We start from the raw sequence: 16,398 nt of genomic DNA, 5'->3' as shown, positions 1-16,398 counted from the left end.
CTACAGGGCACGTCGAGAGGTGCAAGAAACATGCTTTCCTGACACATGGTGTGGCAGGAAACTCCAGAAATTACATCTATGGTTTGTCTTCTGGCCAGGGTCTTCTAATCCACGCAGATTAAGCTGGAGGGACAGGAGTTCATTGTCACCAAGGAGGCCCTGAAACTGAGTGATTTTTAGCTTTTTTTGAGCAGCATCCTGTCCTGTTTTATCACACTGGGCATTTAGGAAATTGTTCAGAAAAATCTCTGTCCTATTTTTTTCATGTTTCCAGGAATGGAAAATCCAGCAGAACTATCAATAAATTGTACTGAAGGTTAATTACCTTGGCTGTTGAAAATGTCCTCCTTTATTTTTAGTCTGATTTGTTTAACAGCAGCTTCCAGACATTGAATTTGTTTACATCTTTAAATGCTGTACTGAAGAGTCCTTTACCAAAAGTCTATTTTCCATAGAGTGATCAACTCCTCCCTTAACCTGATACAACCCACTGATGTAGCTGCTGCTGCTTTCAGTGGTGTGCAAGTGTTTTCAGTCCTCCAGAGGTTCCTGTGGCTAGTCTCCAAGCTTATTCCAATTTACCAGAAAAGGCCATTGCAAGTTAAAAAGAAGGAGTAACAAAAATTATCCAAGCCCTGCAGTGAACATACTAATATACAGAGTAACGTAACTGCTTCTACTGACATTTCCTCTGTTTGTGTAAATAGAATTTGCTGACAAAAGATTTTGTTCTTCTCTAACTCAGCAGCACCCATTTATTATAATTATAATGCTGTCTTCTGCTCTGCAGTATTTCAATTATGAAAGAGTCTGTTTTGAGAATTGATTGCAAACATTTCCTCAACTTTATTAGATAGCACAGTTTGTGCTGATGGTACCGTTTGTTTATAGAGCATCCAAAGCCTTGTCGGGTCTTGGAGCCACACAGAAGCAGCCAAGCTCTTCAGTGCTGTGCCCAGTCTCTCAGTGGCACTAGTGCTAGTGCTCCAATTGCTTCAATAATTTCAGAATGAGTTGGCACTTTTGAATTCAAAAGCAAACTCCTATCCCCCCACTGCACGTTCACTATCTGACCTGGCGGTGCAAATCAGGAGTTGGGAGTCTCCTGCTGGCTCCATCCCTGGGAAGCTGCATTAGTTAGTCCCACCACCTGATCTCTCTGCACTTAAGCTTTCCTTATTTTTACCCCTTCTTCCCACCTCTGTCACAGGGAAATTATTTGGTGCCTGTGTAATAAGCAATGAAACCATGTAAGTAAAAAGCGTAGTGTGTCCTCCTGTTGAGAACTGCATTCTGTGTTTTCCCCTCAGACTGAAATGCCTCTGGGTTGTATGCAGGCCCTGCAGCCTCTGCTAGGTGCCTATGCATGATGGCTATGTTGTGGTGATGGAAAAGGTGATGGATGTGCCACAGGCAACATCATGGTGGATATAGTGCAAGACCCTAGACAGGTATTGCGGATAAGAGCAGATTTTATGTCCAAGCTGTTCACTCATCCTCACAGACTTCAGCTGTGCAATCACTGCTCTGATTGTAGACCAATTACTCTACAATTAGAGAGAAGGAAGTAGTAGCTGTAATATCCTGACCAGATTTAGATGGTTCAGGCTATTTTTGGCCAGTGACCTGACCTGGAAATGGAAGAACAGCTGGGAGGCTAAAGCACCACTTACTGTGTGGATTTCCTCATCAGGGAGCAGGCAGGCCAGCAGCTCAGGTGCTAACACAAGAAGCTTCCTTGATTTCCCCCAGGTACCCCTCAGTGGGTGTCTGCTCTCTGGGTGAGTCTGGGTGGATCCACACTCTCTAGATTACAGAAACCACAAGGTACTCACGAGGCTTCACAGTCCGGCGGCAGCACTGTCAGAAGAACCGGAGATCAAGATATCATATCTGCCTAGTGCACAGTGAGCAGATCAATAAGGGAATTGATAGGGAAACTGAGTCGATAAGGACACAGACCGCTGCCACCACCACCCAGGAGCTCCTGGGAGGCAGGAGAAGGAGAAGCGGCATCACCCTGTACTGGCTCCGTCTGAGGCACGTGGGCGATGGCTCATCCATCATCCCAGCTCGCTTCTAAAGCTTGTGCCAAATTACAATGTAGGTCTGCTTGATCTCTGGTGAACGCGTTTAACTGTTTGCTAAACAAAAGTGATCCTGTCAGTCTGCACCCGGCTGCTTGAACTGCTCGCAATTACCATTCCACCAACGTAACGATGCGTTTCCAGGCGCTGCTGCTCTGTCAGAAGTGTCGGTGGCCATGTAGCTGTTTTGCAGAGCAACCCATTGCTCATGTGAAGGAGGCAGGTGATGTTGTAGCTATAGCTGTGGGAAGAGATGTTGAAGTGTACACAGGTTACGTAGTGAAATAATAGTGATTGAGGCTAAATCCTGGGAAAGTTGATCCCCGATACTTTAATCGCTTGCTCCCATTCCTGCTTTCAAAGGCAGGTGCGATCCTCTGCTGGCAGTTATTGGTGTGTTTCAGTTAACTTCAGGGCAGGTAAGTGGTGGAGGGGAAGAATGTGTTTTCTCTGACAGCAAAACTGCAGGGCGGCTTGCCAAGGCAAACTTGACAATTGATCCCGATAACCGCCCATTGATGCCAGTGCAGCAGGCCCGTCAAAAAAAATTCATTCCACACCCCAGCCCAGGGGCCAGTGACAATACCTCGATTTAGGCTTAGCTAGTTAGTGCAAGCTAATCATGCCGTCCAAGAGCAGGGGAAATGAAAACTGAAATGAAATGCAGAAATGGAGAACAACATTTGAAGTGGAGAAGAGAATGAAAAGTAAAAAAGTTCTGTGTATGTAGGAAAAGCTCCTCCTGCACATTGGGTTCCTAAAAGGGCAATGGAAGCAGAGCCCTTCGGAGATGCAAGATGAGTTACCCGTAACACAGACCTGATGAACAGCTGGTGTTGTGCAGTTGTAGCAGTGGTTTATAAACCTTTCAGCTTACCTTCACTGAAACAAGAAAAACACACTGCTGGATCAGACTGCTTTGCTGGTTTGCCTGATATATGGTAGTGACCCTAAGAGATGCTTCTTGGTTTTGGTTTTATTGTTTGACTTTTTTCTTTTTCTTTCTGCAAAAAGGCCAGAAATACTCCATCTGAGATGTGAGTTGACCATGGCTACTCTGAAAGCTGGCCTTAATATTCTTGCTGCTGCTCCTGCTGAAGGTTTGCGGCTGTTGGTAGGAATTTCGGAGACCCTTTGCTGCTGGAGATCAAACAGTGCTGGTCTTATCTGAAATAAAACTTGTCTCACCACTCTTGTGTTTGTGAGTGAGAATATGAGGTTGTGCAACCTCATGCAAATATGAAGAACCACTCTGATGTGCTAATGAAGATGTTTTTACTGTTGATATTAATAGTTACCATGCTTTTGTCCTGCTTCTCCCCAGCCTTGTTTGCTTGTTGTTGCCATTGAGACTGTTTTATTGCTCCTTAGGAAAGCACCTGAGTTGACATGCAGAGAGAGAAAAACAGCAGAGCCTTAAAACCCATTTGATGAACATTCATTATGTCCTTAATAACCTTTTTAACAATGAAAGGAAAAAAAAAAATCACCTTCCCTGCTACAACTGCACTCATTCAAAATTTTAATTCCCAAAGCAGCTCTGTCTTACCCTCTGTATCTCCATGTTTGTTGCCAGGGCTGTGCTTCCCATGGATGGCAGATTGATTTGAGCAACAGCAGGTGGGGCTGAATGAGGCTGCTGGGTTTCTTGCTGGAGTTGGGTGGATAAATGCGCTAATAATAATTCTGTGCTATTCAAGCTACGTTTCTGTGTCCGGCAAAATGTGAGTGTCTAATATATCATATTTTCACTTTTGGACATAAAAACATATAGATTTGCCCTTAATTAAAAAATGTCAGTAGAGCATTGTGTTTAAGTTAATAGTAGGGAAGAGTTATCTTTGTGTAAAGGCAGACACTGCAACTATCAAATGATAGCAAATAGTTGAAATGGAACTGAATTATTTTTCATAACTAGTTTTTGCTGGATGAAAGTTGCAGAAATGAACCGGGATTAGAGGATTAAAAAAGTGCTGGAAAGAAATACAGGCAGTAAGGCTCGCCCTGCAGGCATCAGGCACCATGGGCCAACGTGGAGCTGCTCTCCGGGGTGTTCCTCTTTCCCAAGGGAGATGTGGGCAAGCATGTGAACTGACTCTTACGATCAGTGGAATATCCGATAGTATAGAGTCCTGCAGGAGGTATCCATGGTATGTAATACAGCGAGTTTATGCACATAAATGCACCAGTGTGTGTACAAGAGAGTGCACACACGTTTGCATTGTGTCTTTGTGTGGTTGCATGCCCATCAACAGGTTGACAGTCACAAGCTCCCCTTGGACTTTCCCTTCTAAATGCTGCTGCCTGAACAGAGCGAGAAGGGGAGCAGCTGCCATCAGCAGATGCATGCAGAAACCTCCATTTTCCCTCGTAGCATCCTCGAGAGAAGGCAGCCTCCAGGCAGCGAGCAGGAACCCTCGGGCGGGCTTGCTCTGCTGCTCAGGGAGCTCCTCTGATGCTCAGCCTTGAGAAAAGGGGGAGAGTGGGCCAGGAGGCAGATGAACCGGTATGAAAACACTTGGTGCCGTGATGTGTGGTCTGGCTCTTGCAGAGCTTGCAAATGGTACAGATTAGGGCATGGCTCACAGCATGGAAACTGGGAGTACTGGTCTGTGGGATCAAGAAATGTCATGAGGTCCTGCTTATGTGTGCTTGGTACTTGAACATAGGCTAGATGTGGGAGGAGGAAGGAGGAAGCAGTGTGGGTACCACATCCACTTCCTTCATTGAGGGAAAAATGTTGGTGCATAACATCACTGGAATGGGTAAAAAAGGAGCAAGCAAGGCTGCGCTTTCTCCTCACTCCATTTTAGAAATAAAGCCCTAATGCTGTAAGGGAGACTCAGGTTTCTTGCTAAGCTTTCCCACACACCTACCCACTGAGTTTTTATATATCTTAAATCAACATTATCTGGCGTTGTTTAAATTCGGTTAAATTGCACTCTCCATGCAGTAAAAAAATTGTGTTCATACAGCCCTTTATGCGTGTATGTCTGTGTGTGTGCCTTGAAAATGCCTCTCAGCGTGGACTGCAGGTGGCCTTGGATACCATCTGTGATTTATTTCTGGAAAGAATTAAAATACCAGCACCATTTGTTAGCCTGTTTTTACAGTGAGTCAAAAATGTACAGCGCTGCTTGGCTACGACTGCCAGGGCTACATTTGCTCCTGAAACCGTGAGTGCCCTTCTGACACTTTATGTTACTTGGGTCAGGCCCTTGAAGCAATCCCTCTGGTTAGGCATTTGATCAAACATCTTCATAGAGACTTCACAAAATACCCTGTGCTAGTGGATGTTACAGACTTGAGCCACAGATCGCGTCCAAGCTGTCGGAAACATCTTTGCTCAGCGTTCTTCTGAATCACCCTTTGACAATAGGCTTTTGGGGTAATTGGTGCTCTTGTATATGTATATGGTGGCTGTCCTGAAGCTAGACAAAATTGCTGACTGATTTAATTGTAATTGATGGCTGAAAAGGCTGCCTGATAATTTGAATCAGAGACTTAATGGCCTTTACAGCACAGTGCATGGGATGATGGCCAAATTACTTCAGCCAGTGTAATTTATTTTTGAACCTGGTCTCTATGAAGTGCTGATCCCTCCCTGTTTCGGGGTGTACTCCACCTCTGCTCAGTTTTTCTGCTTTTCAGTGATCAAATATCTGTCAATCAAGGCACAGACTTTTATTTACTCAAAACCCAAACTGGTTTAAGTGCAACCCTGAGCCCTGATGCAGAGGCGCTATCTGTGCAGTGTAACTGCACTGACAGTGGTGGAAGCTGGATGTCGCTGATGGGATGCACAGATGTGTGTGTAACTCACCCTTGGACACTGGTATTTACAGACAGGGTCCCTTCCTAGACCATGGCTTCTGTCATGGGTGCAGGTCCTTCTGCACTGTCCTTCAGGGACTTGCTGGCTTTTCAAATGCATCTTCTTGGAGAAGAGCCCCCAGCAGCTCTGAGAGTGGCTGCTCCATAGCCTTCCTCAGACACTGCATCATCACTCTGACTACTTACATGTTGGGGACTGATGCTAAAAATCTGGAGAATGGAAAATGCTTCCCTAATGAAGCTGCAAAGCTGTTGTCTTATTGGGACAAGACATCTATTTTGATTTTTATGTAGGCTGTGCAAACAGAAACCTATGACTGTATTTTGCAGGTATTCAAGTCTGCTTTTCACTTTTGGCTATTGCAAACCTCAGTTCCAAGGGTTAATCACTCATTCCCACAGCCATTTCTTTTTTCCCTGGCCTGCTGTCCTTGTCTTTATGAAAACATTGCTCAAAGAATGGCCAGGTTGCACTTATTATTGTCATGCTAAATCAACAGAGACCTGCCTTCACTGGTCCTTACCAAAGGTCAGCAGAAAAAATGGTTCCTAGCACACATCTGTCAAGGATAACCTTGAGACTTTCAGTGAAGGCTTGGCAGGAGTATTTGGGGCACTCTGCTTATCCTCAGACTTTCAAATGGCTCCTTCAAGCAATTTGGGCAGTGCTGGAACAGGGTTGCTCTGATTTACGCTGAAAACTAAGGCAACCCCCCAGACATCTCAGAGGCAGCCATGATCACGGATGGCATTATGGGGCTGTACAGCTTTTTCTGGCACCCATGAACCTTGGGAGATGACAGGTGTGATTGCACCCCATCTGCTTAGGTGAGATATATGTTATTGCATCCCCTCACGTAATGGTTTGGTTGAAGAACTCACCCAATGGTCTCTTGTTTGCTATGTTATTCCTCTGGTTTCTGTGGGCTCTACAGAGGCGCCTGCACTGTTTGTGCTGTCTGTAAGTCAGGCATGTCGTGAATTATTAGTCTTTTATTGGGCTTCAGTGTTTTCTGGGATTTTCAGGATTTACATGGATCCTGCATAAATTCTGTATAAGCAGGCAGCCCAGTTTGATAACCTCACATTGCCGCAGCATTGCAGGGAGCATGTGAGTTTAGCAGGAAAGGTTTTGTTTATTTATATTTAGCTGTGACATTGTTTGACTTAAAATCCTTTCTTTTTTCCTCAACTCCAACTCTTAAGCTTCTACCCCCATCCAAGTTTGAAAATGTAGTGAAAATTCATAAATTGTAGTATTGTTTAATGTGCTACAGGTTTGTTTTTTAAATGGCACACTTCTGGATATGTGTTTGTTTTGTTTTCTTAATGGATGCCAGGCTTAAAGAATTCACGGGGCTTTTGTCCATTTACAGATTAAATCTGTTCAGCTTCTCTTTTGTTTTCTTTTCATGTTGCTGTCCTGGAGAGGTTTCCCTTGATATTAGGGTCCAGCACAGCTGCTGTCCCGTTTGCTCTGCCCATCAGCCTTGGATGCTCACCTTGGTGAAAGGGTTTGCTGGTGGCAGGGTGCCCGCTGGCTGCTGGTCCTGCTGGCTGGGCTGCCGAGCTGGGGGAGAAGCCGGACAGCCGGGACCCTTCTTCCTTCCACTGATCCCTGGCTGCCATTCAGCACTTACTATTAATATTTATACTGAATTGGCCTCTGGAGGTCCCAGATGAGATCAAGATCCTGCTGTGCTGGCCACTGACTGTCAATGGGATGTTGTCATCACCACAGACGACTTGTGAACAGAGAGGTGACAGTACCAGGAAGGGAAGTTTTATTATTGTCACTTTAGAGATGGAGCATGGAGACCCTGAGACACAGACTTGTCCTGGGCCACGTGGGAAACTGTGGCTGAGATGAACACTGTTTCTCAGTGTTCGTGTTGTAGGTGCTTGGTGCCAAAATGTGGATGACTTCTGCCCACTAGAAGGTAGAATATATTTGAGGTGGGTTGGGGTACCCAAAGCATCTGTGGGGACCCCCCTGCTCTTCAGCAGCAGAGGGAGGACACCTTGGGTGGGTGTCTGAAGTTAGCTGTAGGTATTGGTAATCAGGCACCCTCTCCTCTGACTTCTGCGGCAGGACCTCCATCAGGATCTGAGCTGGACCATGTAACACCAGTGAGGACCCAAATGGAACCTGTAGAACCACTCAGAGATGCCCTGAGAGCCTCTGGCACCGTGCTGGGGTGGGTCGCTCACTGCCTTGTTCCTACATTGTGTCAAGTCCTGAGCCAGGCCACCTCGTAGCTGAGCACGTGGAAATGGGCATGATGCAAGACCTGGCTGCTTTGTCATGCTTTCCCTGAAGAAGATTACGCCGGAGGCTTTCAAAGGAACCTAAAAGCGTTAGATCTCTCACTTGCCTGACTTTCCACAGGATTTCCATTAAAAAGAGATTATAATACAAAAAATCCCAGCCTGCCACAAACCCTCTGCCAAGCTGAAGGGTGTTACCTTTGAGGAAATATTGATGTGACTACTAAAACTCCTCAAGAGAAAACCAGCTGCTGCTGCTTAATATTGCAGGATCATCTTTCCCTCTATAAAAGGAATTCAAATGCTGCAAATTGAAGGTGTTTTTGAGAAAGACAGAGGATCTGGCTCTGTGACCGACACGTCTCCACATCATGTAGAGCAGCTCTCGGAACAAGGTGCCATGCTATTGTGAGGCCATAGCCCACGTTGTTGCCAGTGCAGGATCGTTCCCCACAGGGTGACTGGTCTTGGAATTACATCAAGTCCAGTTTTAATTCAACCTGACACAGAGCTTTATTGAGAACTTATGTAAATACATGAAAATGAATGTGATGTAATATTAAAATTGAAGAATTGACTTGAAGTAGTATACTGGAGTAAATATAAAATGGGCAGTATAAAAATTTGGCACAGAGGAAGCATTATTCACATAACATTCTTACTTTTGTTGGCAAACTGATGCCAATAAAATAATACGGTATGTGTTGGAATGGGGCAAAACATGCCTTGAAAACAAGTTGCCATGTTGCCAGCAAGTAATTTGGCTTCAGTAATTAAGACCTGACTGTACGCTTAACTGGGCTGCAGTGAGCCTTGGGGATGCTGAGCATTGCGGAGGGTCGCACAGGCACCAGGAAAGCCAAGAGTGGATAGCAGGGCAGCATCCCGCAGTATAGAGGACTGGTGACAGGATGTCTGTCTGTCCCAGAGCTCTTTACCCCCTCTTCTCCTTCCACCACCAGAGAGGTAATACAACCTGTTTTCTCACAGCGGTGCAGCAGTGGTAATTAATGACAGCTGCTTCAAAGGTGGAGCATTCCCTGTGAGTGCTGAGGTTAAACGCATTCTCTAATCAGAAGATGCATTAATGAAAAACAGGCATGCTAGATCTCCCCAGCTGAATCAGTTGCTCATTTTTCTCTTTAGCAGAAATGAAGATGCTTGGAGCTCCTTTGAATGTTGTGCAAGATGATGCTCACAGGTTTTTTTCTTTCTGCTACTGCTTCCATGGCATAACTGTTAGGTTAATGATGGCCAGTGTTGCTTACAGCTTTTATAATGGCTTTAAGGTCTCATGTTATAAGTCACTGGGAATGCACTTTTGACAGGTTTATCACCTGTGCTTGGCAGGGAGTGTCACTCCAGCGTGTGACATCTCAGGGCTGTCCCGCCTCAGAGAGGTTGGCTCTGGACTGCGAATCATGCGGTGGCTGTGGGTGGCTGCCCAGACCCCTGAAAGCCAGCATTGCAGCCTTTTCCATGCTGTCCCTGATAGTTTCCTTGGCTAATTGCACATTAGTCTGGCCCTGTACCCTTTTGCTCCCTGCCCCTACACAGCCATGGCTGTGCAAAAACCACATAAGGCTCTTAAGAGCGAGTGGGGAGTTGTCACGCTAATGCCTTTTGCCCCCTGAGCACCTCTGGCGCCAGCCCTGGGGCTGTTTAAAGGCAGGACTGCAAACTGAGCTTGCCAGTTGTTTAAGTGATCTCTCTCCATCTGAATTAAAAGAATTAAAATTCTTGGTGGATTATAGGTTGTAGCCATGACAACAAATTCTCTCCCTTTCCCTTTTTTTTTCCCTAGATTTGTCTTACATTTCAGAAATGTTGCCAAACAAAACTCCTCCTTTTTTTTTCTTTTAATGTTTCAGGTGATAGAAGCATTAAATTAAAAAGCAAAATAAATGGTCATCAGCATTTTGATGACTGTATATGTTTTATGCCTGGTATCTTCCTGTGAAACTGAAAATCTATTGACTGTGCAAGTCAATAAGGCTTTTGTTCAGTGGTATTAGAGGGAATTTTGCTAGCCTAAAAGAAGTGAGAATAATTACTAACAGGAGTTCTTGTGCAGTGTATACCTGTAATAGTTAAAGGGAAAGCTGCTTAAATTTATTCTGACAATTGCAGATACAGCACTGGAGGAATCATTTGAATTATTCATTCTGCAACAAGGAAACATCCCACTTGTCTTCTCTTTAGAAATGAAATGCCGGTCTGATTTAAAATATACTTTTATGGGTTGTTTTCCTTTTTTTGTTTTTAAAGTAATTTTGCCATTTCAAGGCTTCTATTAGAATTAACTGTGAATGTAGGTTTTTAAATAAAATTATTCTGATTTCTGAAAGAACGAAACAGATTTTTTTACATACACTGCTTCTTGTAGAATAAGTTTAATGAAATTCAGCTTTCTTTCATAAATAATGCAGCACTTGCATTTGATTAGGTGAAGCCTAGAGGAATTTCTACCTAATCAGATGCATAGCAAGAAGAATATTGCCTGCAGACTGCTACCATTATCAATGGTGGTGGCAAGGAAAATACAGCTCCATGTGTATCCAGATAGAAAGCTTTGTTTCTTCAGAGAAGCTGCAAAACAAGGTATATATGTTCCAACAACTGATTCCTTGAGCCTCAGAGTGTCTTGGCTATTTATAAAATAAGACCTGGGTTCTGAGTATTTTCATTATTGTGGCATGAAGAGACTTGAGGTTAACTGGAGAGCTCTTTGTCCTGGTAATGTGTTTATGACCCTTCCAAGAAATGAATCCATGTGAGCAAGAGACAGGCTTTACATCAGAGAGCTTATGGTCAAAGTAAGCAAGGTGGACATTGGGAATCATTTGGACCTATTCCAAATGTCTTGAAAAATGGCACAAACCTCTTGATACCATGAAAATGGAAAAAAAAAAGTGTATGTGCCATCATTTATTAAAATGTCACATACAGCAAAAAGCAAACCATTTTACAAGTGGTGTATCTGCAAGTTTTGCAGAAACATTTTGAGAGTTCTTGAGTAAATGTTGCTTTAATTAGTCACCTGTGGTCAAGTTTTATGATACCCTGTAAATCCAGCCACAAGAGTTTTTTTCTGCTCTGGTTTTATCCCCAGGAAGCTGTTATTAACAGCAGTGGGTGTGCATGAACAGAGGCCAGTTTGAGTAAGGCCATTAGTCCTTTAGTCATCATCCATATTAATGAATAAAAAATGGCCTAGTCCCCTTTCTCTGGCCCTGAGGCCAATTGGTGTAAATTGACCTGCAAACATTCAGATAGTGCTTGCGACCTCTGAGACACAGTGGCTGAGCCCAAACTGGCTTTTGGGACCAGACCCTGGTCTGGGCTCAGCCCTGGACCGCTCCTGGGAACTATATGAGGCTGGTGTTAAACAGTTAGGGATCGTGTTAATAGTATAACAGTGTGAATGGTCATGGGCTCAGGCTCTAACTCTCGTTACTTTATTAGAAGTGATGCTCTCTTAGGGCTTGGTTATGCTCTGGGCCGGTCTGAATTGAGTGGCATCTTGCTCTACCACCGTAATGAAGTAATACTCCAAATAAAAGAATAAAGATCTGAACCCTAATGGCAAAGCCCCAACAACACTGCCTTATCTCTTAGCGTTTACTCGGATATGTAAAATTGCAAATGTCAGAAGTTCTTTGGGATGGATGCTAAGCGGGTTTAAGCTTAAGGTTCTTTTTTTCACTTACATTTCTTGGAAAGGGCAATGAGATGTAATGAATAAATGTAAAACACAAGAAATAGAGCCCAGAATCTATGGGAGATGTGCTTGCATCCTGTGATTTGCTGTCAGGAGGTTTTAGTGCTGAGCTTAGAAGTGTATTTATGGAGCTGCTGGTCAGAACTGTGCAGTTTAAAGGTGAAATCAGTTCTCTTTTTTAATCTTGAGTTTTCATTCCTCTCAAAATTGGTGCAAGCAAATCTCCTGGGCCTAAAATGTCATGGGAGCACTGGAGGCCAAGAATAGAATTAATTTCTGAACGTTTGAAAGCAAAATCATCAGGTTTTGGGCTGTAAAATGGTAATCTGTTTCTGACTTTCTCAAGAACTGCCTGAAATACTTTTGCCCACTCATAACTCAAGTGACTTCATGTCAGATATTAGAGCTGTTTTTATGTGTGAGTACTGACAGAAGTAGTGCATGGCTTTTATCATAGCCAACTGGAAAAAAAAGACCTCAAAAATATAACTCCCAAACCTCTTTTTTGGTCCAAAACTATGTCAAAATCCCATGGAAGAAGTGGGGAAAAAAGCTAAGCCCTTGGTCATTTTGCCTAGGGTAGATAGGATGTTTTTCGCTCCAGGTCCTGCTCATGTTATCTCACAGAGTTGCATCCCAAGTGCTTAAGAGCAAGCAAGCCAGTCCCTCCCATTGCTCCCCTGCTGTTGCTATGGGAAGTATTTCTCCCAGGCTGCTTCAGCTGGGAAGGCTTAGCCTTGATAGACAGTGGATTTTAGGGCCAAGGTCAAGACTCAGCACTATACCCTTGTGACTATCTTGTCTTCAGCTGGTGTTTCTCCAAGCACAGGCAGCCTCTCGCATCCCAAGACGTGCAGGCTCACTGGGTCGCTTCAGTGATGGAAAGTGATGCTGTTTCTGTGCCATCTGCAGCCCGGCCTCAGATTTCATATTCTTTGCTCCTCTGTGACAAGATCAATTAGGGAATTCTTCAAAAATCAGTTGAGCAGGGAGTGCAGGTAGCGCGGGCAAACAGACATGGGGCAATGCGGACATTTGAGACATGTGAACTGCACCTGAGAGCCTGCAGCAGGAGTGGTTACCTCTGAGAGACGGGATGTTTATCTGTACCTGAGGGATGTTGACAGAGTCCACAGTTGTTAGTTACTGAGTGGTGGTCGCTACATTTATCTTTTGTCAGTATAACAGGCAAAGTTTTTTTAAAAAAGTGTTTGCATCCTTGACTGCTGTCTCCTGGGCTATGTGGCTTTGCAATAGTCATCAACTAAGCTTGGTGTTGGGTGGAAAAAGGATTTTGGGGCTTTTCTCTTGCTTAGTTGTAGGAAACATCCTGGTTTTATTATCAGTGCATGTCCACTCTTCCTGGAGTTCCCTCGTGCTTCACACTGTGTTCATCTCCCCAGCTTCACCCCCACGGAAGATGCTGCCAGAATCACTTATGTGCAGTGGAGCGAAAATGTGAATGATACAAATGTTGCAGCAGTGTATAAAATGCTAAATTATTCATGGTACTTCAGCACAGAAAATCCCAGGGCTGAACTGACATAATGAAAAACTCCAGGGAAAAAAAAGAAAAAAAGCAACCACACACAAAAAGAAACAAACAAACAAAAACACCGTGGAAGGTCTTATATTAAAACCAGTTGCAAACTTTAGAGTTAGACTGTATTATAGAATCTTAATCCTTTCTTCTTCCTTTAAATGCCCCTCCTCATGCTGTACCCTGGGCTATCATAGCCAACTGCTTTTAACATCATTATCCACATCACTTTCCCATGAACAGGGACCTAAGGCAATGAAATGTCAGATGACTGGTCCTGGTCCAAAATAGAAAATCTGTACTGGCAGCAGGGTTTGCAACTAGATCTTCTCAAACCAAAGCCTTGACCATCTTTAACCTGCTTCTTCCTCTGTATCGTGAATGAAATAATCATTGGGAATTGTTCAGTGGGCAAGCGCCTGTGCAGCATCTCATACCAGAGCAGCAGACAGACACACAGCTGGTCTCCCAGCTTGCCTGGGACTCCCATGGGCTGCTGCCACAGCTTTATTTCTTTAATGTAATGAACTTTAGTTTTCACCCATCTATGACACAAAGGGTCCTGGGTGTTAATCTTGCCCTGGATCACTTTTACCTCTGGAGTTTTCTGTTGTAAGACGTACAAATGAAAATATTAACGTAGGAGTACAGTTTTGTCTGAGAATTGGACCACAACGTGCTTCTTAATTCATGGCAAATTTTAATGGAGATGCAGTGTGCCCAGTATGTAGTGTTGCAAGTGAAACAGGTAGATGTAAAGATCAACAGATGAGTGAAAAGGAGAACTGAACCAAGTGGTGAAAAAATACAACTTGAAGCTTAGGAAATTCATAGCGTTAAGCAGTCTGTTTCCAGATATTCTTAGCATTTTGCTTGATCCTGAAAATATTGTTCCAACAGCTGATTTCAAGTTTCCTTTTGCACTTTATAAAAAAAAAAAAACACAAACACAAATAACAACAAAAAATACCCAGATCAATTTGAACAGTGTTGTATTGGTTTCTTTACGTGTCAAAACATACTTCCATTGGAAACATATTTTTGACAAAACAGTTCTTGCTTGTTTAAAAACATTTTGAATAAAGACATTCAAGCTGCTTTAGTCACTTTGCCTTTTGCTTGGAGGGTAAAATAGGCTTTCAAAGCTGTTCAGTGTTCCCTTTTGCCCTGGAGGCATGCAGGAACTGTAGGAGAAGATCTGATTTGCAGTTTCTTTGGGAGTTGAAAAGGTTCCTCAGGATCCCATAAGGACCGGCAGCAAGTGAAGGGAAAACAGTGTTTCCTCGCCAGCATCCTTTGCTTTACCAAGTGCTAAACAGCAGTGGTGGCAGCATTAGTAACCTCAGCTTTATATGTCCATTAATGAGTGTCTGTAACTTGATATTTTGTTTTTCGTAGACTCTACCCTCGTCACGCAAGTGCTCTCAACAACCTGGGGACGTTGACCAAAGATGTGGTGGAGGCAAAGGACTACTACAGACGGGCCCTTCAGTTAAACCCTCAGCACAACAGAGCTCTCTTCAATCTTGGCAACCTGCTCAAGTAAGTTGAATGTGGAAGTGGCACCAAGGAAATTCACATTCTCTCTACACACATCAGCAAAGTAGTTTTTGCTGCTAAGTGGTGAAGGAATGGCATTATTTCCTACTGGTGGTCAAGACTTCTGGCACAAAGGTGAGGCTTAGTTTGAATATCCTTATACTGTCCACCACATCACTTCAGGTGCTGTTTACAATTGTGCTTCAGCTGGAGGGAATTCACTTGTTCCCAATCAGGAAGCAAAAAATGAGATGCCTAAACCCGACTAGTCACCTGAGACTCCCATCTCAATGGAGCGGTATAAGCCTTTCCAGTGGAGCAAGCCATGTTCTCCCAAGACAGGCATGTGATGCAGATCTAATAAACAACACAGATCCAACAAATCCCCCTCTGCACATTCCCACTTCTCCTCATTAGCTGTATGGAAGGTTGATGCCTAGTTTAGGCATAAGCAGCGAACCCTGAGGTGCTGAGGCCAGCAGAAGGTTCATCCCATTGCAGAGGGGGTGGGTCTGCAATCGAGGGGAAAACTGGTTTTACATCCCTCTACGGTTACTCTGCTGAGCAAGAGAACAAGTTAATCAGCTTATAATTTCACTCATTGTTATTTAGAGTGTCAGCCTTGAGCAAGGAGAACAGCAGACAATCATAATCATGTGAATTAATTTGGCTAACCATATCTAAACGCTGGACTTAAATCTACACAAGAAGCTTTGCAAGTATGATAAGATCCACTTGGGGTGCAATTAAAAATATATATATCTCTACCCATGCATTACTGTTTCACACCAGCAAAAACCCCCTTGTTTTTGTGAGGATAGTATGTTATTTGCTGACAGAACTGCATAAACTACATCCGTAAAAGCAAAGTTATCAGAATAATATTACAAGTAAACTTGATAGATTTGGGTAAGAATATTGCAGCTGAGTAATTCTTAAATAAAAAGTAGATGAATGCTTTACTGGAAATACTAGAAAGAAAGGAAAATGGTAAAGACAGTCTTATTGCAAGAGAAATGGAAGGTCTTTGTATTATTCATCGAATTCGGTTGATTGAAATTAATCTTAGGTGGCAATGCTGTTTAAATATACATATTGTCCTTTTAATCCATCATGTTTGCCTTAGTTATTATTCTCTGTGATTTTTTTTAAATATAAAATATTAATACAAAAGAATGTAAGCCAGAAGCAGCACCAGGACATCCCATGTCAATAATGCTTAAATCTGGCCTGTTGATGGGCTCTTATGACCCAACAGATGCATATAAACTGAATTTGTTGCACTGGCAAAGCACAAAGGAGACATGTGGGAAAATCTCTTAGAACTGCTGTTTGTTTTCTGTGCAATATGTCATGTTTTTCCTAATGTGATAGTTAAGATATTGCGTGTATGTGCTCTGCATCCTTCT

General features: G+C 43.5%; 1 protein-coding gene across 1 annotated transcript in view; it reads left to right on the top strand.

Annotated features, from left to right (window-relative positions):
• TMTC1 (transmembrane O-mannosyltransferase targeting cadherins 1) overlaps window positions 1-16,398 on the top strand; it is a gene marked incomplete at both ends in the record, with an annotated part of 146,172 nt that overhangs the window by 110,720 nt on the left and 19,054 nt on the right. Inside the window, one exon of the mRNA XM_080350116.1 lies at window positions 14,849-14,992. Within this exon, the coding sequence (XP_080206242.1) occupies window positions 14,849-14,992 (144 nt within the window). The remainder of the gene's footprint in view (window positions 1-14,848; window positions 14,993-16,398) is intronic.

Source organism: Nesoenas mayeri, assembly GCF_963082525.1.
Source record: "Nesoenas mayeri genome assembly, chromosome: 1".
In the NCBI taxonomy this organism is placed as follows: Eukaryota; Metazoa; Chordata; class Aves; order Columbiformes; family Columbidae; genus Nesoenas; species Nesoenas mayeri.
This window is presented reverse-complemented; position numbering and strand designations above follow the sequence as displayed.